The sequence below is a fragment of the Python bivittatus genome, unplaced genomic scaffold (assembly GCF_059951505.1).
Source record: "Python bivittatus isolate LINGU-HERP-01145 unplaced genomic scaffold, Pbiv_v1 ctg000790_np1212, whole genome shotgun sequence".
NCBI classification, from domain to species: domain Eukaryota; kingdom Metazoa; phylum Chordata; class Lepidosauria; order Squamata; family Pythonidae; genus Python; species Python bivittatus.
In genome coordinates, this window is record NW_028277110.1 from 4425202 (window position 1) to 4450280 (window position 25079).

A 25079-nucleotide genomic window follows, 5' to 3' on the forward strand; every position below is an offset into this window, starting at 1 on the left:
CTGCTGTGGACTGAGGTGAGTCCTTTAAAAAACGAGGAGGGGAAACAACACTGATCTGAGTGACGCTAATCATTTCTTCCTTTCAGAGGAAGAACACACTTGGGTCTTGTGGAGCTTTGTCTCTTCACCCTGATCTTATCTATTTGGTTAGTCAGGGAAGAGATGATGAATCAGTCCAATTCTCTGTTTCAATTTCCCACCAGAATCTGTGTGGGTGAAACCAGGGGCATCTGCATGGGGTGTCAAAAAAGTTAAGTTGACACCCACAAATGCAATTCAAAAGGGGGCTAGGTTACAATCACAAGGGCATAGGGCCCATCTTGACTTTTTTTGCAGATGCCCTGGGTGCAAATAAAGCAAGCAAAGAGACAGAGCAGTTAACCACCGACAAAGAATTGAAGAAATGCAAACAATATGTCTGTTTGTGTGCCTGGATGTGCATGTGGGGAAAGAGAGAGAGGGTGTGTGTGTGTGTAAAACAATTCATCCATTGATGAATGAATAAATTCAGTGCCCAACACTAGCAGCTTCTTCTACAGTGTTCTTGTGTGTGTGTGTGATTTAATCATTAAATATGACCGACTAGTAGGCAAGGAACCCATTTGATTCAGTTACATGACCGCTTTTATGCAACGTAACAGTTGCTTGAATCCAGGCCATATGAAGTATGGCTAATGGATCCCCTCTTGTGCAAACAGGGGCCCTTGTGTACATGTCAGGATCACTGTTTGTTTGTTTTAGCATAAGAATAGACTGTTCCTAAATAACAGGACCAACAAAACAGGCTTGGCAAGAACCCTCCAGCAGCTAACGCAAGCGATGGTTGCGTGTTGCCTCGAGTCCAATGTTCCTGTCAGCGTGCCATTTCCAAATTTGTGTGCAATTTCACACACAAGTACTCCCCATTGTTCTTCTGTCATGCATCAGCCTGGCAGGGTGAATTAATTGGGGACCATTATTGCAATTATTGTAAAGATGTCACTTATCGAAAACATTACCAGCTCAAGGAATGCTGATAATGTGCACCGTGGAGAAATATTGCTCTGCAAAGAGGGCAAGTGAGAGATAATAAAGAGCAGATGTTTCATTTTTGGTAGCAGATTATTCCAACCCCCCTTCCTGCATGTAAAAAAAAAAAAAGAAGGATATGGCCAGAAAGCGCTTGTTTTTCTGCCAAAGATCTGACTGGCTTTAATATAAATGAATAAGGAGAAAACTAGTTCTGCACTGGAGTGATAGAAAATCAGTTTCATTAGTTGATTATTTATTAGGATGATGATGATTAATTGTCAGTACATGGCTGTACTTCAACAACGGCCATACATTTAGCTTTCTCTCCTTGTCAGAACTCTCTGCGTTTCTGTTACCGTCAGGGTACGATTACTGTACTGTAAACCAAAAGTGAATTCTATGTTAGGAATCATTAGGAAGGGACTAAAGACCAAACTGCCAATTTATTAATGCCCTGATCTAAATCTATGGTGATCAGGAGCATCTGGGAGTCAAAAGAGTCGAGATGGATGTGACAACTGTGTGATCAAAGCCACCATCTTGGCATTTTGGGCCTCATGCCCCCACCCCCTCGTCATCGCCCCCATACAGAGGCATCTGCAGGATTGGAGGCATTTTTCAAAAAAAGATTAAAGCAGTGTTGCAGCATCATGCCACCAGCTCTGCATGATGATGATGACGACGATGATGATGACTAAAATGTATGTGCTACCTAGTTATTGCCATTGCTTCCTTCCTAGGGCTGAGAGAGAAGGATTGGCCCAAGGTCCCCGAGCTGGCTTTGTGCCTAAGGCAGGACCAGGACTTATGGTCTCCTGGTTTCTAGCCTGATACCTTAATCACTACACCAAACTGGATCTCTTGGTGGAATTAACCTTCTTACATTCATCCAATCCTCTTTAAAGCCATCAAAAGTTAGTAGCCAGCACAGCATCTTGTGACAATGAGCTCCACAGGTTAATTATGTGCTTTGGGAAGAACTTTTGTTCTACATCCCCTTCCAGTCAGCTTCATTGGATGACCTCTTATCATTATAATGATAATTTGGATCATTTTCCAAAGCCTCATCATTATCTTACATAGTAAAGACTGACATACACTGACTGCTGTTGCATATCACTGAACTCGCTACGAATTGTTTCTGTATGCTAGCTGTCGGAAACAATTTCATTCATCCTTTGCCATGGCCAAAGGCCATCAACTTGAAATCTCATGCACATGTTAAAATGTTCAGACAATAAACAATACTTGATAAAATGGATAACAGAGAAGCAACAGGAGACCACTGGCTACCTGTTTTGCTGGTGAATCCTTCTTGTCTGTTCCTGCACTCTACAGGTAGTTATGTAAAAACTGGCTGACTTAAAAATTGCTAATTATTATTATTATTATTGATGATGATGATGATGATGATGATAGCAGCACAATAACAGGACATGCCCAACCATTTTGACCACTCTTGAGCCACAAGCCAAGGGTTAAGGTTACAGATAGGTTAGCATTAAGGATAGAGTTGGGAGCTGGTTGGAGACACTCACATGGTTGCTAGTGAAAGAGAAGAGGTAAGTTTAAGGAAGGGCATTTAGGGTTGAAACTCCAGAATGTACTGCTCTGTTCATACTTGATCAAACTTCCAGAGGATCCAGGAGCAGATCCATCGTGAGCATCTTGCCAGGGAAAGATTCGAGCAATGCCCTTTCTCCCTAACCCCCAGGCCACTGCAGACATTAAAGTTGCAAGGATTATTCCTTGCACGTAGAAGCATTCTGCTTGGGCCACCCATGTTCCCAGCCTGCTCTGGAGACAGATGGTATTTAATCTGGCAAGAGCAATTCTCCTGTTGGTTTTTGTGCAGACCTCATGAATCTCCAGGAGGTGGTCCATCACTTAAAAAAAATATTCTTCCTTTACATATTTGCACATCAAGAGCTTCCAAGAAGTTGGTGGTTTGCAATGTTTGTGTTTTGTTGGAGGAAATTTCGGTTGAGAGCCAGAGCTTCATGAAGCAAATGTCTTGAAGCATTTGAGATGGGTGGGGAGAGAGCAAAAGGTGATCTTAACAAACAGCTGGCGACTACACGTCCTGGTGCGCCAAGAATGAGAAACGTGGGAGAAAGTAGTTATTCCGGGCCCGAGTACAAAGCAAGTAGAGGGGACTTAAAAACTACTTATGGTGAAGTATGGAGATTTTTCATTCTCACCCTAAAACAAATAAACTGAATTTTACAAGGTCTTTCCAGGGACGTTTATGCAACAACAGCATTTCCGACGAAGCTGCCTGAAAATTTATTAGGCCGTTTTATGAAATGACACAAACTGGCTTTAGCATTCTGTGGCCTTTTGCAATTCCTAGGATTAGCTCTAAGGAAGCACAACGTTTGCCCCTAAACATGTCTTGTCTTACAATATGAGGCAGTGACCATGCATCAGCTAGCATGTGACAGCTGATATCATAAAATTTGGTAATTACAGTGAGGAGAAGCATTTCTTTGAAGAGGTGTAGAACCTAGCTTGGTTTTTGTTTTTAAAAAATGATCTTAGATTTAACTCCAAGGTTTAGATATTTGATGGAGTGCAGAGACAGTACACTATTAATATCCAAACCATGATATATGAATGGCCAAATGAATATTTTTTTTCCTTAATTTTTCCCCCTAGCTTTAATTTACTCCTTGCCTAAGTTTAGCATGTATCTCTATAAGATTTTTTAAATTCTGTTTTCATTGTGCAATTCTTTAAGATTTCTTTGCCCTGTTGGAATTTCTCTAATGGTCATCTAAGATACTTCGTTTACTGAATTTCAATTACATCCAATATACTAAGACCGCAAATAATTAAGAGACAGAGACTATCAGCTGTTCCTCAAGGCAGATTTTAAGGGACATGGTCTGGAAATGACAAAAGAGGTTTGAAAATGCTCCTTGTTTGAATGGCTGTATTCATAGGTTGCCAAGGAACAAAAATGAAAGTGATTGTTGCATTCTTTTAAAAAATGAAAGTGGCATGGACTTAATGTTAACTCTTCCATTATCCCTGTGCTTTAGAGTGGCCTTTTGATGATATGACTCTTTGCTCTTTGCTCCAAATGGTGATTCTGAAAATAAAAGGAAAGGTAACACTAGGAAGAAATGAAATATTTCTGGGCTGGGGGAAGGAGATGAGAGAACCATTAATAAACTGTTTCTTTCTACTGTCAGTATATTTTCCAGATGAAAAAAATGCCCCAAAAAGCTGGCTAAAAGTGACCAAAATTTCAATTTATTTCTAGTTGGAGAAAAGGATTTTTGGTTAAATCAGTCAGAGTTTCAGTATTATACTAGTCCTTTTATTGATTAAATGTATGTACGATGGTTATATAAAATATATAATCTTCTGAAGGCCAATTCATGGCATCAGACGATGAGGCAATCTGCACCCAAGGCTTTTAAATAGGTGAAATTGGCTGTGTAGTTGGCTGTGAAATTGGCTGTGAAATTGGCAATGCAAGTTGGATTGTGGGAAACCCAGCCATTGCCTTAACAACCAGAACCAGGCCTTTTCATGAAACCATCATATGCTTTATTTGTTTGTGGAAAAGAACAGGTTTAGGATTGGTGTACTGTGTACTGCGTGAACATGGGCTGCGCATGTTGCTTGTAGGTATTTAATAAAAAGTTTGCATGGGTGGTACCAAGATGTAGGGATGGGGAAACTGAGCCACACAGACTTACAATGCTGGAGAAGAAGGTTTTCAATTACGCCTCTGCCATGGAAATCACTGAAAGTCTGCTCTACCCCTCTCCGAACGACAGTGTTTACCCTGTGGCCATTCTTTTCCACACATCAATCCACTAATATTGCAGTTATCAGATGACATACATCTAAAAAACAAGCTTGGTATTTTTACCACAATGGAGGTCAGTCTGATCTTCAAACTGGTCAAAGACTCCAGAGTGATTAAATCAGATCAAATCATCTTTCCGAATCAGATAGGTCTTTCAGATCAATTACTGAATTGGAAGCATCAAGTGGATGGTGCAATTTGGAAGGCAAAAGTCATTTTGTCAAGTCAATTCAGTGCTGAACTAACATATATAATCAGCTTGACTTTCTGAATCAATCTGAACCATTGAATTGGAACAAGTCAACAATTTGAACCTGTCAACAGAATTTCATCAAGTGACTCTGAAATTTGCTCTACTAGCTCGGAATTCAGGACCTGGGGTGGAACTGAATGGCTTTGTGAGAATTCACAGCAATTAAATTTGTGCATCTATAAACAAAGCAGGTTATTTGTAGCAATGTATTACTCTGGTGTCAACAGAAGCTTCCCTGCCAGTTCATCTCTCATTAGTTTTTTACAAGGGTGTCATTTTAGTAAGTTCCAGTTCCTACCAATTAGACAGGACTGTTTGTGTGTGAGAGACAGAAGCTTTTATTTTTCTAAAAACAACTTTGTTTTGCAGTTCTTGTCTTATTAAATTCATCATGAGATGCATAATTTCAAGTGCGACTCAAGTTATATATAGATTTTGGCATAGGTTGTTGCCACGTGTTCATACAGAAAAGAAGCTGCTTAAAAACCCAGTTTCCTTTTTTTCTATGTACAAAGCCAATGAGGTGGAAAGAAAAGAGAAAAACTGTACAGTTCAGTGTAGGTCACCTGCGGATCTGACTCAGAGCAGGGCAGAAACAGTTTTTCTAAATTTTGCATAAATTTGTTATGAGAAGAGAAACCCTCTCCTCCTTTGAAAGATACTTTAGAAGAATTTTCAAGAGCAAATTCTCTTCATTGAAGGGAATGAGAAGAGTTAGAAATAGGGAAGAGCTTCTCTGCCTGGCAAAATCAGGCAAAATCCCAGGAAAACGTGCAGGTTGAAAAGGGACAATGGACAAAAGAGACATTCTGTTCCACTTCTTACACTTCTTAAAGCCTCCAGATCAAACTTCTGATGATTGGAAGATGCTTTGCAGATAGCTAGTGTGGTGTAGTGGTTAAGGGACTGGATTAGGAGCAGGGAGATCCAGGATCTGGGCCTCTCTTAGACCTAGAAAGCAGCCGGGTGACCTTGGACCAGTCACTCCCGTTCAGCCCAAATCAGCATCAGGCTGTGCGATGAGCTGGCTGAAAAACAAAACTCCTTGTCACATCATGCATCCATGAGTTTTGCTGAAAGAATTAGCTAAGCATAGTGCAAAACAAGTGGATCCTGCAACAGTGTGGGACAAATGCTAAGAAAGACAACAACAAAAAGCTGCTTATGCAAATTCTCCCAAAGTAGATCAAGATAGCAATCTCCGTCCCTAACCCTTTGGATTCCTACTCTTGTGGGAAGCATTAACTCACACTTGAAAGTCCCACGAGGACAACTGACCATCATCCACTTTTTCTATTCTATAGTTCATAGCTGATTCAGAGAGAAAAGTTTGAAACGGGGCCTTGGCCCTTCCATAGTACTGCCTGTCCTCATTCTCCTCTCGTCAAACGCTAAAATTCCAGCGTCCATGTTCTGCATTATGGTCAGACACTCTGCAGACCCAACAGCAAAAGCGGGCTGGCGCTTTTCAGATAGAAAGCTGACTATTTGTTGAGTGGCAGGTGGAGTGAAGCTGTTGGCCTTCTTTTTTGTCTTCCTACAGCAAAATTGTTGGAGGAGGAGAAGACTCTCAGAAGAGGCTAATGTTTCTTTGCAGCATTTCTTGGAATGACCATCTGACCGTATACCATCCCATGGTCAGTCCAGGAATTAGGGCAGATAAGAGACAGACTCTCCTGATAGCCCCACCTAGGGCATATTTCCTATGAAAAGGAAGAGGAATCCAAGAATCTCAATATGTGGTGCATCTTCTAAAATATAAGAGTTTTCCTTTTCCTCTCAATGAGCTGGAAAATTTAGGTTACTCTTTTAGAACATTTCAGATATAAATCTGCTGGAATGGAAATGTGCTCAGTAACACAGATCACATTTACACCAATCTACACATTTGTAGTTCTAGGTGGAGGAGACCTAGCTAAGTGAGAGAGCAAAAGCTTTGAGTGCGTCGAAAGCATTGACTTAGGGTAGAGGTGGATGTCTCATGAGGTGTGAGAAACCAAGCAACTCACTCTCTGCTCCTCATCCTGGTAAACATCTAAGCCAACTTCTTCAAATGGGTGTCAGATATGTTGGGACAGCAAAATCCCCACATTCACAAGTGCGTTGACTGGGAATGTATGCAAAGGACCTTCCATTGGGAAAGGCTGAATTGAGAAGTAAAATATTATGATCTCTACACTTGAGTTTTCCCACCGTGCTCTGTCTTTATTGGCTTTACTGGGTGCAAGGAAGGAAAGATGATGATCTGTTTCATTCAGGACCATTAAACAGAAGAAAGCAACAACTTTGGGAGTTGCGTCTAGAAGGACAGTGAATTGTCCTTCTGACTTTTCATGCAAAATAGCTTTTTCATTGTGCTGAAGGCTGTTGGGACACCCTCAGGGGAGTGAAATGGACATAAGAACTATGTTGTAGGATAGCCAGCTGATGGGTTGGTGAGTGCGTGGCACGGGTGAACAACTATGTTTGAAGGAGCACATAGGAGGAAGCAGCAGAATTCTGTCTTAAACATATGGTTGAGCTATCCCAAATAGTGTCACTTCATATTTTTTGTATTAAAATATGCAAAGGCCGGAAAACTTTGAAAATGTTCCTTTTTGTGCCAGCTACAAGTGGACCATTTAATTCCACGCTGGACCTTAAGCTGCTAGAAAACTTGGTTGCCATAGTAACTTGTTATTGCAGATTTATTGCCCACAATCTGTTCTCAATAACAATCAACCAAACAGAACTTTATTTTCCTGACCCAAAGCCCTTGCTTTCATCACGAGTTCTTACACTGTCTTTATAACTTCCTCCATGATCATGCAGTTGTACTGGTATGTGTGCAAATGTGTGTGTGTGTTTAAAGAAAACAGTGCATTCAATGGCTTTATCTTTCCAGTTTAAAGTAAATAATTGCTCTTTTTGTTTCTCCAGCAGTGATTACTTTATTCCCTGATTCATTATGTCTGATTTCAGGTTTCACATAATATTTAATAATGCAATGTACTTTAAAAAAATTAATTGGGTAATGAAAAGTGCATCTGCACCTCCTATAAGCCATTATTTTAATTAAGTGCTAAGTGGAAAAATGCATATTACAATCAGAGAATGCAAGCATTCATCTGTTCATTCCTGCCACCAAATAGAAGATAGAAAGATTCTATCTGCTTGCTAGATAGGTTTAATCACTGCTCTTAAGCTCACAGCACTAAGCAATTGGAATGCGATTATCTTGACGAAAGCCTTTGCGTCCCTCTGGACCGGCTAAGGAAGTGGAGATATCAGAGCACAGAAATGGCCTCATTCGAAATCAAACTCCTGCAGGGGATCTCGAGGGCCTTACATGTCCTTCCTCCACGACCTTTTAAGCAAGGATGCTCCAAGTTGCATTTTCTGTGTCCAAAGTATGTGTTCCTTCACTGAGCAGCGGGCATTCTTGATCCTCACTTGAAACAGTCTCAAAAATGTTCAGCAGAATTCATCCTTTTCCTTATTACTAGCATCTGCAAAAGAACTGATGTCAAAGAATAACGAGCATATAGTTGAATGAGCCACGGCCCCCACTGGAGAATACAATCATTCTGAGTTTGTTTAGAGTCACCGGAATGGATGGAAGATCCTGAGCTGGCTTATTCATACATACGCTCATGGAATCACAGCTAGGCAAAGTTACTGACATAGGAAGCTGATGGTGGCCACAACAATGTGAGTCCTGGCCAGCAGCATATGTTAGAAAGGGGTGGGACTGTGATCACATGGTTTGGCTTCCATCTGGACTTTTTTGACACGCGCGCATCCCAGATTCCCTTGTGACTGTGGATCCACCAAGCCAACTGGCTGCCAGATCTAATACATGTTTTGAAACCTGACTATCACTGTTATTTGTGATAACAGTGTATACGTAAGTTGCTTGTAGGTTTACTTACTTTACGCCAGGCTCCTAGGGAAATCTACCCCAACCCTGATTGTGAGAGAAGCATTCCCACAGGATGTATCAGATCCAATCCAATCAGTTTATTACAGTCCTACTGTGGACATTCAGTAAAATATCCAGCAGTAGGACTGTTACATACATGTAGATATATAACAAGAAAACAATGAATATAATAGAATCTAAAAATAAATGAGAATGTATATAATAAAATAAAAGATAGGATGTATATTTTTGACAATGGCACGCTAAAGAGGTTATTATGGGTTCTTTTAATAAAAGAAAAGAAAAAGGCGTGTGGCGGGAAAGTTTACATTAAAAAGAATGACCCTGCAGGAACATTCCAAAAAGGCTTTCGAGGCACTTATGTTAATACAGCACAGATTTGAGGAAAGAGTATGCAAATCACAAAAAATGAATGCTGATTTTTTTTTTTTTTTTGCAACTCTGTATGTAACGGAATCTGTAATACACCCAAAGACACACTGAGCAAATTTTAGTACAAACCAGGTCTATTCTGATCTGCGCATCTATGTTTGTAATTTAATTCATCTGGAGGGCCAACACTGTTTTGCATTTGCATTGTTTGGGGAGGAGGGGGTGTCATGCTTTGTTTCAATGGTTGTTTAGTCTGAGCTGTCTTGTTTTTGTCTTTAATTGTTTTAATTTAGTATTATATTTTGTAAGCCAGTGAGAGTCCCCGGGGATGGGTGGCTATATTAAATCTATGATGAAGAGGAGGAGGAGGAGTTTATTCCAAATCAGTGGCATCTGAAAAGAGGGCTGCAATCAGTCCTTAAATTTGGCAGAGGGGAGATGCAGGTTGTGCCCACATGGAGGAAAAAAATACTGAACTCGATGGATCAAAGCTCTTACGTGGAAAAGACCATCCTATGATCTAGAATGTGCAAGGCTTTAGGTCAAGTTCATCGGTTGGGATTAATCCCGGATACTAGTCTCTAAGCAGCATTGCTCCTTATGGGACAGCCAGGTTCTCAGCTGCTTTTGCCATATTCCCACATGTTACAACAAACCTCTCTGTAGAGACTGCATAGTTCTTAAAGATCTCAGTCCTTAGGTATGCTATTACTTCTTTCTTGAGAAAGCCATCCTAACAGTTTTATTTTCTTCATCTTCAGAGAGACCCCACATTTATGAAAAGGAGACTGACTTTACCAGTACTGAGCTGGTCACCAAAGGAAGAGAGTATAGCCTTCACTGCACAGCAAGTGGATGGCCTCTTCCTTCCATACACTGGGAGTGGGAGCCATGTAACCATGCAGATAACCAGTAAGTAATCAGAACTATATAGTATATCGATCTTCCCCATCACTGGTATGTGGCAGAAGCCATAATAGTGTCATATACATCATAACACGGTTGCACAAGTAGAGTGAGTTATATAGATTGAATCATGTTGCTTGCCCTTCATAGTCACCCATGTCCTCTATTACTCAAAAACAATACTTATGGGCTTCTCAAGATATAGAAAACCAAGTAAGAAATACTATTTGCTATCTGCTGGAGAGATTGTTGGGATTTTGTAGAAGTGAGCCAGGCATTGCTTGATGGTCAAAGGCTGTAGGCTTTAATGTATGATAATGCTCCTTCAACTCTTAAGTTATGGAAGAAGTTGTGAAAGACTAAGTTTGGGTCAAAAGGATAAGAACAATCCTATCCTACATTACACCAGAGATCCTTCTAGCTGGACACTTGTCTTCCATTGCAGAAATTTATCCATAAGCACAACATGTTATGGGATGTTTCCAGCATTTGGTGTCAAACATGAAGGTTTCATTTAACTATGAATATAATGAAGTACATTTCCTGTATGGATTTGTCTTACTTTTTTCAAACTTCTTGAAATGATGAATTCTGTAAGCAAATGCTTCATGGGGCATGTTGAAAATGCACTTTTTAAAGATAGGGTGGATGGACAGAGAAGCAGAAGAAAGGAAACTGCAAGGGGTACCCTCAGCTCTATCCATGTTTGATCACAACTTGTAGGTTATTTGCCTTAATGCATTTGTCAAGATGGATCAAAACAGCTTTGAGTATCTTCCACTGGTGTAACTTTGTGCTGTGTCCAATGGATGCACAAAACTCATATGTTGGCATCATTAAGTTATTGGGACATTCTTGTTTCCTTCAACAGCCATCTAGTTCTAGGGAGAAGTTTGCTAATGACAGATTATGTGACTAATCTATAGATCTGTGGGCCCAGTTACCATCTACCTCACAAATATGGTTTTTGTGGCTGCTATTATGCCAACTTGAGGCCTTGGATAAAAGGTTGATTGTAAACCTAATGAATATCCTCTAGGTAGAAATCTAGAAACTCCTCAACAGCTTCTCATTGTCCAGCTAGTCACCTTGTAAAATGTGATTACTGCATTTAAGAGAAGTAATTCAGCATCAAAAGGAGGTTATCAGGTGACTGCAAGCCCCACCCCTTCATTAGGCCCCACCCTTGAACTCCTAAGCTCTACCCATTAAATGTCAGAGATTTGAGCCCTACTTTCAAATTGGTGAACCAAAATCTGAGAACTGCAGCCAGATTTGAAACAGACATTACCCCAGTCAGTGTGACTGCAAGGGGTTAAAGTTCTTCCACATAAACAACTACCAAAAAACATTGACAACCCAGTGGGAAGTTTTGAAGTTGTTTAGAGATTCCAACTGAAACAGCTGCTTCAAAGGAAATAAACGGGCTCCTGCTGAATGTATCTCATGGAGTCTTCAGGCCAGTTCAGAAACCAAGTTGGCTTTGCCTACTCTGACATGAGAAGCAAAGAGGGGAAGAGCCAATGTCCAAACAACAGAGAGTGAGTGGTATTTTGAGAAGAGATTTGATCCCTGAGTTGTTAAGCCCTGCTTGTGACAGAGCTGAAGCTGGGAATTCAATTAAAAATGAGAATTTTAGAATAGTGTAGCAAGTTCATATGTTGGACTTGGATCAGAGAGACCAAAGTATGAACACCTCATTCAACCACTGAGCTAACTGGGAGGCTTTGGGAATAGTTACTTTCTCTCTTGGCCCAATCCAGGGTGATCTGCAGAGGAGGTCATAAAGTCAAGATAGTGGCTGATTGGAACCCCACCCCCTTTTTTTATTTATAGTATTTTATTGAAATTTTAAGACTACAAAGTTAAAAGTTAGAAATGAAAAAGAAAATTGAAAATACAAATTATAAAGAAAAGGAAAAGAAAAAGTGAGATAAAGTAAAAGAAAAAGAAAAAAGACATGAAAAATAGATAACTTCCAATCTAACTCTGGTCTTAGGAATAATAAGAGTGTCATAAGTGCTAGTTTTTAATGCATTAAGTAGGAATAATTCTTTGTCAAAACATATCCCATTACATTTATAATCTAATCTTCAAATCCCCATGTAAGCTTCGCCCTGCCTGCATTTTGCAAATAGTCCATCAATGGTTTCCATTCTTTAAGATAATAATTATTTGAATTTTCTTTTAATAAACAAGTCAGTTTATCATTTTCTGCCGTTTCCATCAGTTTTAACAACCATTCTTGTATTGTTGGTAGTAACCCCACCCCTTTTTAATATGCATCTTGACTTTTTTGATCCCACCCACCCATAGACACCTGTGGCCCAGTGGATTATGGGCAAAAAATTAGGGAAGACCCCTGGCTTCATATGTCCTTTCTTCTTACTCTATCCAATGTCAGTGCATGTTTTGTTCTCTCCAAGCATGCTGAAACAAGATGTGGGGATCTAGTTTGTTAGCTGTAGTGCCATGAATAACATGTATAAATCTTTCTAATCAGTTCAGATAGTGAACTGTCTGGAATGACCTCTCCACACATATCTGTGAGCCCAGGGTAATCATCCCCATTTCCCCCTCTACCCTAAAAAGATATATCCCATGTATTATGAAGCTTATAATTCTGTGATTACAAAGATTAGCAACCTAGGCACTATTACGCTATTACATTTTGTGAGTGTGAACAAATGGATGAAGCCTGTGCTGTGTGAAGGGAAAGGAAAACAGATGAGAACTACCAGAGTTTAATGATTAGGGAAAGAGCAGATCATAGGATTTATTGACTCAGAAAGAAGAGAGGAGATATGGTGAAAATCACGTCTGGCAGAGGCACTATCAGTACTTAGCCACCCATGGAGTCAGGAAACATGGAGAAGAAGATTCCTCCAAGATGTAGTTGCTCCAGGACCTGCAAGAATGGGACACTATTATAAAATATAGAAATATCTAATATGGTGGCCAACTTGGACTGAAACTGGACAAGCCCATATTCCCACAACACACCATTGACTTGGGATTTGGGAATACAAGCAAGATGTGGTGGTGGCCATCTTCTTTAGACAACTTCTGATGAGACAAATTCATGAAAGAGAAGTCTATCAATTGATGTTAGTCATAATGGTACTAGTAGCCTAGATGCAGACGTAGCTTTCACTGAGCACCTATTACTTCCAATTAAATTTAAGAGCAAGCTATTGACTTCAGGCCCTACTTGGGATTTCTCAGGGGCATCTAGTTGCCACTGTGGGTATCATGATGCTGGACTAGAAGGCATGTTGGCTGGTTTCATCTTCCTATGTCTCAGGCAGGGATCTTACCTGAGTTTCTTTTAACTGAAGATGCTGGGCCCTGACCTTCTGCATGTAACATATCCTTTCAAAAAGACAGAATATATGTAATGCAAGATAGAACTGTTAGGTTCATGGTGTTCTTTGAGCTTGCAAAAAACATCTGTAGGAAAACAGCCAAGCTCAGAGAAACTAAGAATCCAATAATATATGCTTTCATTGCCTTGGAGCATCACATTCCACAAGTCTGCCCAAAAGTCAAACAATCTGACCAAATCTCTGTGTCTCTTTTGCTGCTTGCACTGATGTTGAAAGCAGCGTCCTATCTTTAGTTTCACCCTACCTCTCAACACACATACATAATAATGAATTGGTAGATTTCAAGATGAGACAACCTCACAACTGCCTTTCTTTCTTATTTTGTGAGATTCTAGGAGTAAAGGAGGGGTGGCTGGTGAAGCTTAAATGTGCTAAACAGGGATTTTGTTGAGTTAAACATGTGATGCTGCCCAATGCCTGTAGACAAACAGGCAATTTCCTTTGTTCCTGTTGAAATATTAGCATAGCAACCCACATGAGACCCTTGGCTCAGGCCTGAATGGAAAATACTTCTCTTGGCGAATGCCAGTTGGAGCCAAAGGTAACAATCTTCATGCACTTTAACCCTTCTCTGCTGTAGGAAGAAAGTTGGAGGGAGTTAGGTTTTCCACATACAACAATAAAGGACAGATGGAGGAATATTAAAGAAATAAGCTATGTTCTCCCCCCACCCCTTCAAGTTTTTCTTGGGAGTAGGGAGTTACTGTCATGGGAAGAACATCAATAGAAAAATGTCTGAAGTTGGGGTCGTAGATTCATCAGTGGCTCAAGGACATACCCCCTGATAGTTCTTTGGATAACTAGCCAAATAAGTTTCTCCAAAGTCACAGAAGTGATGGGAATTTCCTCTTTGAGATGTTCTGGACCATGTCCCCCCCCCTTGTTTTCAGTAGTGCAAGAAGTCTGGTCCCCAGAAAATATTCACACAATGGGAAATCTCTGGGCACATTGCAGCAAAACTCCCTTCTGTAGGGTTGGTGATTTTATTTCAACGTAACCATGATCTGAAAAAAGCTTAAGCTGTAACATGAAAATCAAGGGGACAATGTGCATTGGGTGCTTTGCATTATACCTAGGCTGGGCAACCCATATAAAACTCCACTTTTGGAAGCTAACCCTAACCATCATAGGTTCCTAGAACCTCTCTTTCTGAGCAATGCTCCATTTTTGCCTCACCCTGATAACATTCCTCTTTTGGAAAGTTGCCAGTGGTGTCATTTTAAAATGGTGTTAGTCATTTGCCCGTCCACTTGGGCGTGGGGAAATATTCAGTCTGCATGTTAATGCAAGCTGACCTGATTTGCCGTTCCAGAGGCGACGGATAGAACAAAACAAACCATAGTTGTGTGTCTGAATTTTTCAGGACAGTTCCCCCATCTAAAAAGATCTTCAAAAAAGTTATTGTAGGAAGAAGCATGGGCAAAAAAGCTTGTATTTGTGAAGATAATGTTCAAAAATGGTTTTTATTCAGTCTAATTGCTTGCCAAAATGCACAGATAGGGATAAAATGTGTAGCTACTTTCATTTGGAATTAGTGGAAGGTGCAGGAGGGGTCAAAATCAGCAAGGGGGTGGATGGAGTATTGCAAAGTGTATCAACATTGCACTTACATCCCAAACGGGCCAGGCTTCCATTGCATTGCTCCATGTGCCATCTTGCCAGTCTTGATGCACCCAACCATGTAGACACCACTGTTTGGAGTCTTTTTTACTTTAAAAAAAAATAGAAAGTAAGGCTCTTGTTCCTTTATTGCCCACCAGTGAGTTTTGTACACCAATCAATTATGTCCTCTATATTTCGGCTATCTCATGCTTCTCCAAAAAAGGGGTTGGGGTTATTGATCGATGGTTGACAGTTACCTCTGCAAACGTAAGTACCCACACCATAATCACCGCAAGGATGTTGCGCTGATCGATTATGTCCGCAGCAGGCAAAAACATTTTGACCTGAAATGTTAACATGAGTAGCAGGCAAGAAAGGAACAAGAGTGAAAACTAACATAGAAACCCAAGTAAGTAAAGCTAAGGTTGTAAATGAGAACGGAGGCAAAACTGAAATTCTTCTTCTCAGTTTTTAGTACACGCTTCCCTAACCTGGCTCCCTCTGGCTGAATTTTAGACTTCATTTTCGTGGTGCAGCTTTCCTGCCATTCATGGATTCTACAGCAACAGCATTAGATGTTTAAGAAGCACCAGTGGATAAATTCCTGTGCCCCACGCTTCCTGTTGAATCAAATTTGCAACTCAGAAGGAACAAACACCTTGCTGTGCATTGGGCTCATGTGAATAATCCACCTTCTTCTGTTCCCTTGCTGATATCTCACAACGTGCCCTTCTGCTTTTTAGCCTCATGTTTTGTGAAGTCCTTTTAACTGCTAGCAACTCAGCAGGGGGCAATCACGGGCTGATTTTGCCTGAACCAGGAAGCAAAGCAAGGTCAACCTGCTTAGTGGTGCGATGGAGGATTTCCAGGGAGGGCCACGGCTGAAAGCTAAATCGAAAACACTTCCTAGAAGAAAGCAATGGGGAAATCCTTCTGTTTGGAGCCAAGAACACAATAGAGTTGTGCACCTGAAACCATCAGGAGTCAAGCCCAACTCAAAAGGGAATTTAGTTTGGATTTTAATGATTTTAGAAGCAACGAGACTCTTGTAGAATACAATGACAGGATGCACATAAAGTGGAGGAAAAGGCATGGTTAGGAGATGGCAGGAACAATGGGCATATTTTTCAGCAGGTTGCACAGGTATGGTTTCCCACAGCCACCTGGCTCCGTATGTATTAGTTTTGAGTGTAAGAGCATTTGTGAACTTTCTGTACCTGCAAGGAGAGGCTGGCACGGTTTTTTTCTTTCCTGCCAAGGTAGCACCGGGCATTGGGATAAGATCAGGAGCTTCTGCCTTCCTCATTCTATGCCTTCAGCATAAATAAGGAATTCAGGATTAAGATTCCCTCAAGGAAATGCTAGTTCCTTATCTTCATGGCCTCCAGAGGTGTAGCCACAGGGACGGTCAGAAAGATCAAGACGATGGCTATGACCTTGCTGGGTTTTTTTGTGTGGCACATGTGCAATGCTCGTAACAAAAAGATGGGGGTTTGATTGTGTCATCACAGCCACCGTTTTGACTATTTTGACCCCTCTTATGGAGAGTCTAGAATATAAATTTGTTGTACAAAAGCAGTGAAGACTTCTGGCACCTTAAAGATGAGTGCTGTTGTCCTAAGGATTGTATAATTAACCTTCAGAAAGTATCACTGATCTTTTGCTCTCTCCTTTGCATCCCCAAGAAAGCATTCAAGACAGTTGAGAACAGAAAAATAATAAAATACAGAACAAAATAATTCAAGCACATTAAAAAAAAAAATAGAAGTACCGGTTTATAATAATCTGAAACGTGAACCTTAAAAACAGCAGCAATTATATAGTACATGTAAACGCATGACTTGAAGAACTGCCTTCCGACACTCTTGGTGATGCCAAAAGAGCAGGGACCTTTCCTAACACCATAGTAAGTTTTTCCCACAGTTTGTATGCTAAGGTCCTTTTCCACATGCCTGACAAGTTGGAGCATCTTTTAAAGGGCAAAACTGAACATCCAAATTAGAGCAGTGCATAACAAGTGAAGTGGTCTCTCAGAGAGGCAGCATCTTTATTAATTTGGGCCTGTAAGCCATCTGGCAGACAATGTTGATCTGTGTGATCACAATGTTTAGTGTGATATTGTCAGACCTGAAGTCTGGATTTGAAACAATTAAACAGGCCCACCAAAATCCAGGAGTTTCTGGTAAGTAGATCTTATTGAAGAAAAGCTGAGAAGCCATTGTGAAAGAGCTCTAATCACTGCTATCTAACAAACGCAAGCTCTATTTATAATATCAATATTCTTTTTTTTTTTAATGGAATGAAAAGAAGGAAACAAGTTCAAATGTGGCTTTTTCTCCTGCCTACTCTCTGTAAAATTTCCATCTGTTCCTTGTTTTGGTAACAGCTTTATCTAGTTCACGTTGGTTACATTTGATCATATAAGAACTAGCTTTCACAAATACGATCATGTATTAGTTAGTTGTCTGGTGGACTCAGTTTACATTAACTGAAACTTTCGGAAGTTCTTCAAGAATGGCTGTATAATATGTTCCTTAGGATTAGCTAGTGGTAATGTAAACAGAGCATGGATAAGTTATTGCTAGTTATGAACAGCTGTGAAACTGTCACTGCTGGTGCACTAAATGTAATATCCAAATGGTCTCTTGATGTAATAATTGGTTCCCAGGCTGATAAGGGTTCAGAGAACTATTGTGTAAACAGCCAGCTGCAAATTTCTCCCTTGGCAGTGGAAAGCCCCCTCCTTTTTGCTAAATCTTAGGAAGGCTGTTAGAAAGAAAATTAAGAAGTCTGCAAAAATATTTGAGATTAGTTTTAAATGGGAAATAGTTCAGTTGCTGGAATTCTTGTAACCCCATCCCATTCTTCTCAGTAAATCTTGCTCTAGAGAGAACTATGTGAAAATCATTGAAGAGAATAACTTTCAGTTTTAGGCAGCTGTCAAAGAATCTGGCCCATGATCTTTGCTGTCATTTGGAAATCTAGGGCAATGGAATATCAAAGATCCTGCTCATTCAGGAAGGGTGACACCTCTTCTCAAACAGCCTGAAACTCCCTCCATAAACCAGGTTTCCTACTGATCCACAATATCTTGGTCTTCTTAGCTTTTCATTTCAGTGCATCCTGTCTGATGCAGCCCAGGTTGAATCTGATGGGGAGGTATAAGTGCTGAAAGTAACACATCAGATAGGGGTAGGAAGGCTGAAATAAAGATTAGCCCAACTTCGTTTATTGATGGGGTTCATTTGAATGCCCGTTAGCGACAACACAAACATTTGATACAGGCTGTTGCTTAGATGGTTATATCTGTGCAATAGCATGCCATAATCTGGTACCCTCTAGATAAACCTCTCACAGTTTTGACTGCTGGCTCGGGGAGATGGGAATTTTAGTTCAACACCACTAGAAGAACCTGCTCTACACCAAAGGAGGAGTGTGCAAATTAGCAGGTTCCATGCTAATTTGCACACTCCTGATTCAAAATACTTGAAATTATGAACTTGTATTAACTGATGTATTGAGTGCATTCTTCTCAGGTTTACTCAGGGGTAAACCTCACTTGGTTATACGAAAAATAGGATTCTACTTTAATCTCCCTTGTAGTTCTATAGATTGTAGGTGTCCAAAATGAATCAAACCCTGAATAAATTCAGTTGGATGCTTTTGGATTAAACAAAATTGTTTATTACATATCTAGTTTCCCCATTATCCTGAAATAAGGGATTTGTAGTTTACCATCTGGTTTGCAAGGCACCAGGTTAGGAAATCTGGAATTAAGTGATAATTGATAGAAGAAATTCCAAATGTCCCATGATCAAGCCATCTCTGTAGTTCCCCAAAGCCATCCAAAGGTATGGTTAATTTTAACCATGGTTTCTTGAAGAACCAACAGTTTATCTCACTAAGCCATAAACTATGGTTTGCACATTACTGGGTTCACTCAACATGCTAAACCAAAATCCCAGACTGTCATATGGCATAATGCAATCTGTGAATGCTGCTATTATTTTGTTATTTTGAGACTCGATGGCAGTTTTGAAGGTCTGCAAGTGACTCTCCTGCAGCTTTCAAACCATATAACTGCATTTCTGGGGGAGGGGACATGGTAATTTGTTTCCATGCTCCAAGGCCAAAAGCACATCGGCTCTGTTTCTGGTGCCCATTGGCTTGCAAGTCCCTCCTGGCCCAGCCCACAGAGGCCCCACCATCTATTTCTTGGTTTTTCCACCTTCCTTGAAGAAGGAGAGTTCACCAGAACAGCTGAGACAGCAATCACCAAAAATATTGGCCAGGAGACGCTGGGGTTTGGCTGAGAGCCTCTTGCTGGAATGATGGCCTTAGAAGATGCCCAATGATGCTGACTCTTAGTGAAGTTGAACCCTGGCTTGCATCCCGTTCTTAGAGCCCTCATGACCATCAAAAGTATCATTTCTCCTTCTTAAGGCGCTTGCAAATAGAGCTGAAGCAGCTGAGTGAATTTTTGGTTTGCTTATCTGGTCACTTCTGCGTTTGTAGGACGTTCGTAACTTGCCCTCCAAATTCTGGTGCTGGAATGGACTAAGAGCAAGTCTGGCACAAAAAAACAAGAAACCCTTAGAGGAAGCTTTTCCAGTCTGATGTCCTTGAGATGTAGGACTACGACTGCTAATACCTTCGGCCAGTATGACCAATGGCCAAGGGTCATGGGAGTTGTAATCCTACAGCTGGAAGATGTGAGGTTGGGGAAGGCTCCTTAAGTCTCCAGAAATCACACCGCAAGCCAGGAATGGGCACAACAGATGCAGCGGTTTCAATTTTCCTTTTCTTCCCCCCCTCCTAGATGCAACCAACGTGGGGAAAAAATCAAGGTGCAGGAAAACGTCAGCCATGAAACTCCATATTTAGCCAACAGGATCAAGGACATCAAAAATATGCAGTTAACACATGGCAATATGTTAAAGGTAAAATTAAAGCATGTGGGATGTGCTCAGTTCTCCTGTCGTGAGTTTCCCAAGGACTAATTCTTTCCTAGTACCAAATTCTTGACATGCCTGGAATTTTTCCACCCTGGGAGCAGTTGCAGCTCTCATCGGTGCTTGGAATGCTGGAGTCTGACCATGACATCACTCGCTCCCCCCTCCCCGCCCCAGGAATTCTCCAAAAATGCATGACTCACTCCACAACCCTTCTGGCCTCGAGCCTGAGAACGTGCAAGGAGCGCTTTCGCCATGAGCTTTCTCACAGCGAAAGAGCCTTCTGACGGCCTCTGAATGCTTGCAAGCGCAGTTCGCTTCACAGCCTCCAATCTTCCCTCACGCTGCCATTCCAGCCATGTTCGGTATTCCGTATGTGGCACAGTCCCAGACCCACAGAGATCGAGCAAATACTAAACAAAATCTCATTTTCTCCAATTTGGGAAAATGTTCTTTTTAGGGAAGGAGCGAAGAATGCTAACTGGTTTTAAGAATTCCTCTTCTCTTCTCTTCTCTTCTCTTCTCTTCTCTTCTCTTCTCTTCTCTTCTCTTCTCTTCTCTTCTCTTCTCTTCTCTTCTCTTCTCTCCCTCCCCTCCCTCCCTCCCTTCCTCTTTCTTTCTTTTCTTTCTTTCTTTCTTTCTTTCTTTCTTTCTTTCTTTCTTTCTTTCTTTCTTTCTTTCTTTCTTTCTTTCTTCCTTCCTTCCTTCCTTCCTTCCTTCCTTCCTTCCTTCCTTCCTTCCTTCCTTCCTTCCTTCCTAATAATATTAAGAGTTATCCCGATTAAAATAGGAATGACTGTTGCATCATTTCCCATTTTCCTAGCATCTTTTTACTCTTCTTTTTTCTTTTCTTCAACAGTAAAAGATGAGGGGAGGAAGGAAGAACCTTTCTCCTCAGAAAAGAAAGTATTTTTCAAGCCTCTCAATACCTCATGTATTAAACAGAACTAGTTTTACATATAAAATCAAACGGTCAACACTTAAACCATTTCACTTACCACCTGGCTGATCTGATCTGATCTAAGCAGGCCAGGCCTGGATAATACTTTGGATGGGAGACCACTAGGAACCACCCAATAGAGAGTTGCTGGGAGTTGGGTGGCATATTAGGCTTGCGTTTTTGGGGTGATACCCCATCCCCAATAAAAATGAAATCAGGCCCATTACAAGTTATGCAGTAAAGGCCATGCCTTGATTCTCTTATTTTTGATCTCCCTTTAATCTGAAACTCCAGTGTTACTGTTTATAGATAGGCAAGGATGTTCAGAACGTGTGTACTACTTTTCTGGGTGCATGCTTTTGAACGATAACACAGAAATGCTCTGAAACATTCTGCAAGTGCAGAACAGCTTCTTTGTACAAACAACCTACGCCCACGAGTTTTCACACGCTCAGGCCAAAAACAAGACCGTGACACGCGTTCAGACGTCAATGGCTAAAGCCAAGATGCAAATTAGATTACAAATGCCAACAGTTGAGAACAGTCATCCTTTTTGCCATGATTCAGGTTTTAATACTGCTCTGTTCTTTTTCAGCTTTAGTGAGTTAACCGATCAACAAACCATAACTTAACTGGTGCAGAGATTGTACCCTTTTAGAATTTAAGGTTTTGTTTCATTCCTGGTCTGTTGTTTTTTATGTGGTTTCTTAATCATGGTATCCATGAACATCTGCAGGGGCAGGGGGGTGTATATGTGTCAGTGTCTGCAAGATGGCTGGCCCAGCATCGTAACTGAGACCCTATTCCTTGGCATGCAGGTATGAAAGAGGAAACACTTCAATTGCAAAGCTGCAAACTTGAGTTGTAATTTTGACCACCCCGTGAATGCTGCTGATTCTATCCCTCGGTGGAGATTAATAAAGCCAAATTATCATAGGCCTGAATTCCAAACTTCTTCCAATCAAGCCTCATTAGGGAAGCCAATTCTTTCAGTAAAGCTATAATCAAATTGGTGGATATCTGGAGAAAGCAGGCCTTCCTGATGATATCCTACAACTTTATAAACAAGTCAGTGATGAGAGAGGCAACATAAGCTTATTATCTACCATACTCATTCCCATCAGAAATAGATCTTTCAGCAAACAGACCAATTCGTTTCCCACCATGTCCTAGAAAGTACTTTTATTGGTGTTCGCTTAGCCAGATAAAATAGTAAAAATGTCAGAGGCTCTGACAGCCACTCTTTAATTGAGTGTGGTATGATGTTGGAATTAGCTCAGATTGGATCCACTTTCTCACGTGCCTTGCGTTCCTTGAACTGCCCCCCCCCCTTGCATCTCGGAGCTGCTAGAGAGAAATTCCCAGTGTATCACTTACGCTGTTTGGTCTCATTGCATTTCAGAGACAGAGAAGCTGGTAGGAATGTAGATATTTCAGAAGCAAAACAAAAAAGCAGCTCCTAAGGGATGTGTTGCAGGTAGCCAAAGTACACCATCCGTGTAGGCCCACTTCACATGTTCATCTAGGACTTATCAGATCTGGACTGCAAAATCCAGATGTCTCCCAGTTGGCCATAAGATAAATCTGCCATCTTAAGAATTGGCTGATTGGGCCAGTTAGCCTCTTTTTAGAGTTCTCATGACATGCTAACCCTTCCACTGATCCAGTTTTCACATGTCATGGGAACATAGCCATAGGAAGGGCAAGACACATACCCCTGCGTTGCTATTGAGGTCATCTTCATTATTGTTGTTGCAATTGATATCCCACCTTTCTGACCATAGGCCAATCAAGGCAGCCAACCATCGTCATCATCTCTTTAAAACAGTTAAACCCCCTAACAGAACTAACTCAGATTTAAAAGACCAAGCTACAATGGAATACTTTGAGTCCTTTATTAAAAGCAGTACAATTTGGGGAGCAGATCGCAACTTCTATAGTTGAGAGTAACAGATGCAAAAGCTGTTTCTCCAGTGGCCAACAAATTCATCCATGACAAGGAGGGATGAATGTTCAGGTGGGCCTTTCCTGCTGCTCTTAAAATGCCCTGGTTTTTGTTCCTGGCTAGAACTCTGCTTTGCAGGTAGCAGATCCACTAAAACAGCTGAGAATAAAGCAATGCTAAATGACGGTTCAGTTCCTTGTAAATTAGGCCCTAGCTGTTACGATGCAGGGTGTCCTTCAAAGGTGCTTTCAGGTTTGATATCTTGCACTTGATTGATGCAGAGACCCAGACGAGCCAAGGGGATTCTCAGCTTTGGCTCCCAGAAAAGAGTTGGGTGTGTACGATCTCCTTGGGCCAGGATCTCAGTTGCTTTCTCACAATTCTGTCTAGTGATTGACGGTGACTCTCCAAGGGGATCTGCCCTTGACGGCCAGGCCATCTGCCTATTGAATTTAGTTTGACCCTCTTAATTAAAACCAATAGTCCATGGGAAACTGGCTCATTCCTCAGCACAAACACAAGGCCCTAGAAATAACTTTATTTACAAAAATGCCTCTGAGTCCCACATAGGTCCTATCAACTTTCTTAAAAAATAAAATGTAGCTGTAGCATAAGACTTTATTTGGAAGAATGCCTACTTGCCCAGGAGGAAAAAAAAACACATGTCTGTTCAGTCCAACTCATGGGTGGCTCTGATTAGAAATAAGAAAGTGCAGGGAAAGAAACTGGGAATTTGGAAAGGAGGGGGTCTCCTCCCCCCCTCCTGGGCTTTAAACAATGGGAACAGGAACTGTGAAATATTCCCTAATATTTTCTTTTCATAACGATATATAAAATGGCTAAGAACAGTGTTGCTTCTCTTGCATTTTGATGCAAACCTTTAATGGCCCAAAATGATTTGGAAAAGCTTCTACAAAGTTCTGTTTTCAGCCTGTGTCTGTTTCAGGAGTGTGTGGCTCCATTTACAGCAGTACTTACCAGAAATGTTCACCAGGACATTTATAATGTTTGCCTAAATAGATTATACTTGCCAGTGTTATACATCAGATATGGTTCTATGACCAAACCAAGTTATGCATGATGCTTTTTATAAAGTAACTCAGTGATGCCATATGTGTAAAAGGTGATAAAACTTGGTTGGAACCTTTGAAAGGGCACTGGGTTCGCAGACTTCCTTTTCTAATCACTGTCAGAAATTGCTTGTTAACTGCTTTTCAGCTATTAGGAACCTTTGGATCTTGAAGTTTTGTAGCAATGGGTGAGTTTCCTTCAATCCTTAGTGAAAGAAGTTTTAAATAAAGTTTCAAGGACTTAAAAAATATATATTATTTTTTTGGAATAAACAGCAAAAGGGTGATTAAAATGTTGACTTTAGAAAGTTACAAATGGGTTAAGGGTCCAGATAAATTTGAAATAAGATGTTAAAACATTTCTGTAGCTTTAGTAAATCCATAATCAGGTAGCTTCTTTTCTATTATTTATCTCTAAGCAGTTGTAGTTTCCTTGAACTATCAAAGAGGCAAAGAACTAATAATTTGAGTCAGAATTAAATAACACAGGCCTACTCCCTCATTTCAGTAATAAATTATTCTCTTTTTTAATCATAAAGTCACCCTGGGAGTAAATGGAGGTACTGCTAAGATGTTTCTTATTTAGACTGCATGCTTTCAAACTCCTTATCTGTAGAGATTTAAGAGCTGTGAAGTAATTGATCTCTTGGGAATTTTTGCACTGTGACATAAGTTAATTTTTTATTTATGTACTTACTAGGGCTGTGCAGCTCTTTGAACTGGATCTTCAAAATAGTTCTGTGCATGTGGGTGTGCAAATATAGCACCCGTCAAAGCAGCCGTGTCTTTCTCCAGGATTATACAATCCCAGAAAAAGACACAACTGCTGTCAGATGTTGCAGGGAGGTGCTACATTCACGGTCCCTCATACACAAAAGCATTTTATGTGAATGATTC

At 40.7% G+C, this 25079-nt stretch overlaps 1 protein-coding gene across 2 annotated transcripts in view; it reads left to right on the top strand.

Moving 5' to 3' along the window:
- LOC103057723 (vascular endothelial growth factor receptor kdr-like) overlaps positions 1-25079 on the top strand; it is a 166922-nt gene that overhangs the window by 82959 nt on the left and 58884 nt on the right. For both annotated transcript variants that reach the window (XM_088129275.1, XM_088129276.1), the window contains exons 10-11: positions 10143-10293; positions 20095-20215. In XM_088129275.1, coding sequence (XP_087985401.1) covers positions 10143-10293; positions 20095-20215 — 272 coding nt within the window. The remainder of the gene's footprint in view (positions 1-10142; positions 10294-20094; positions 20216-25079) is intronic.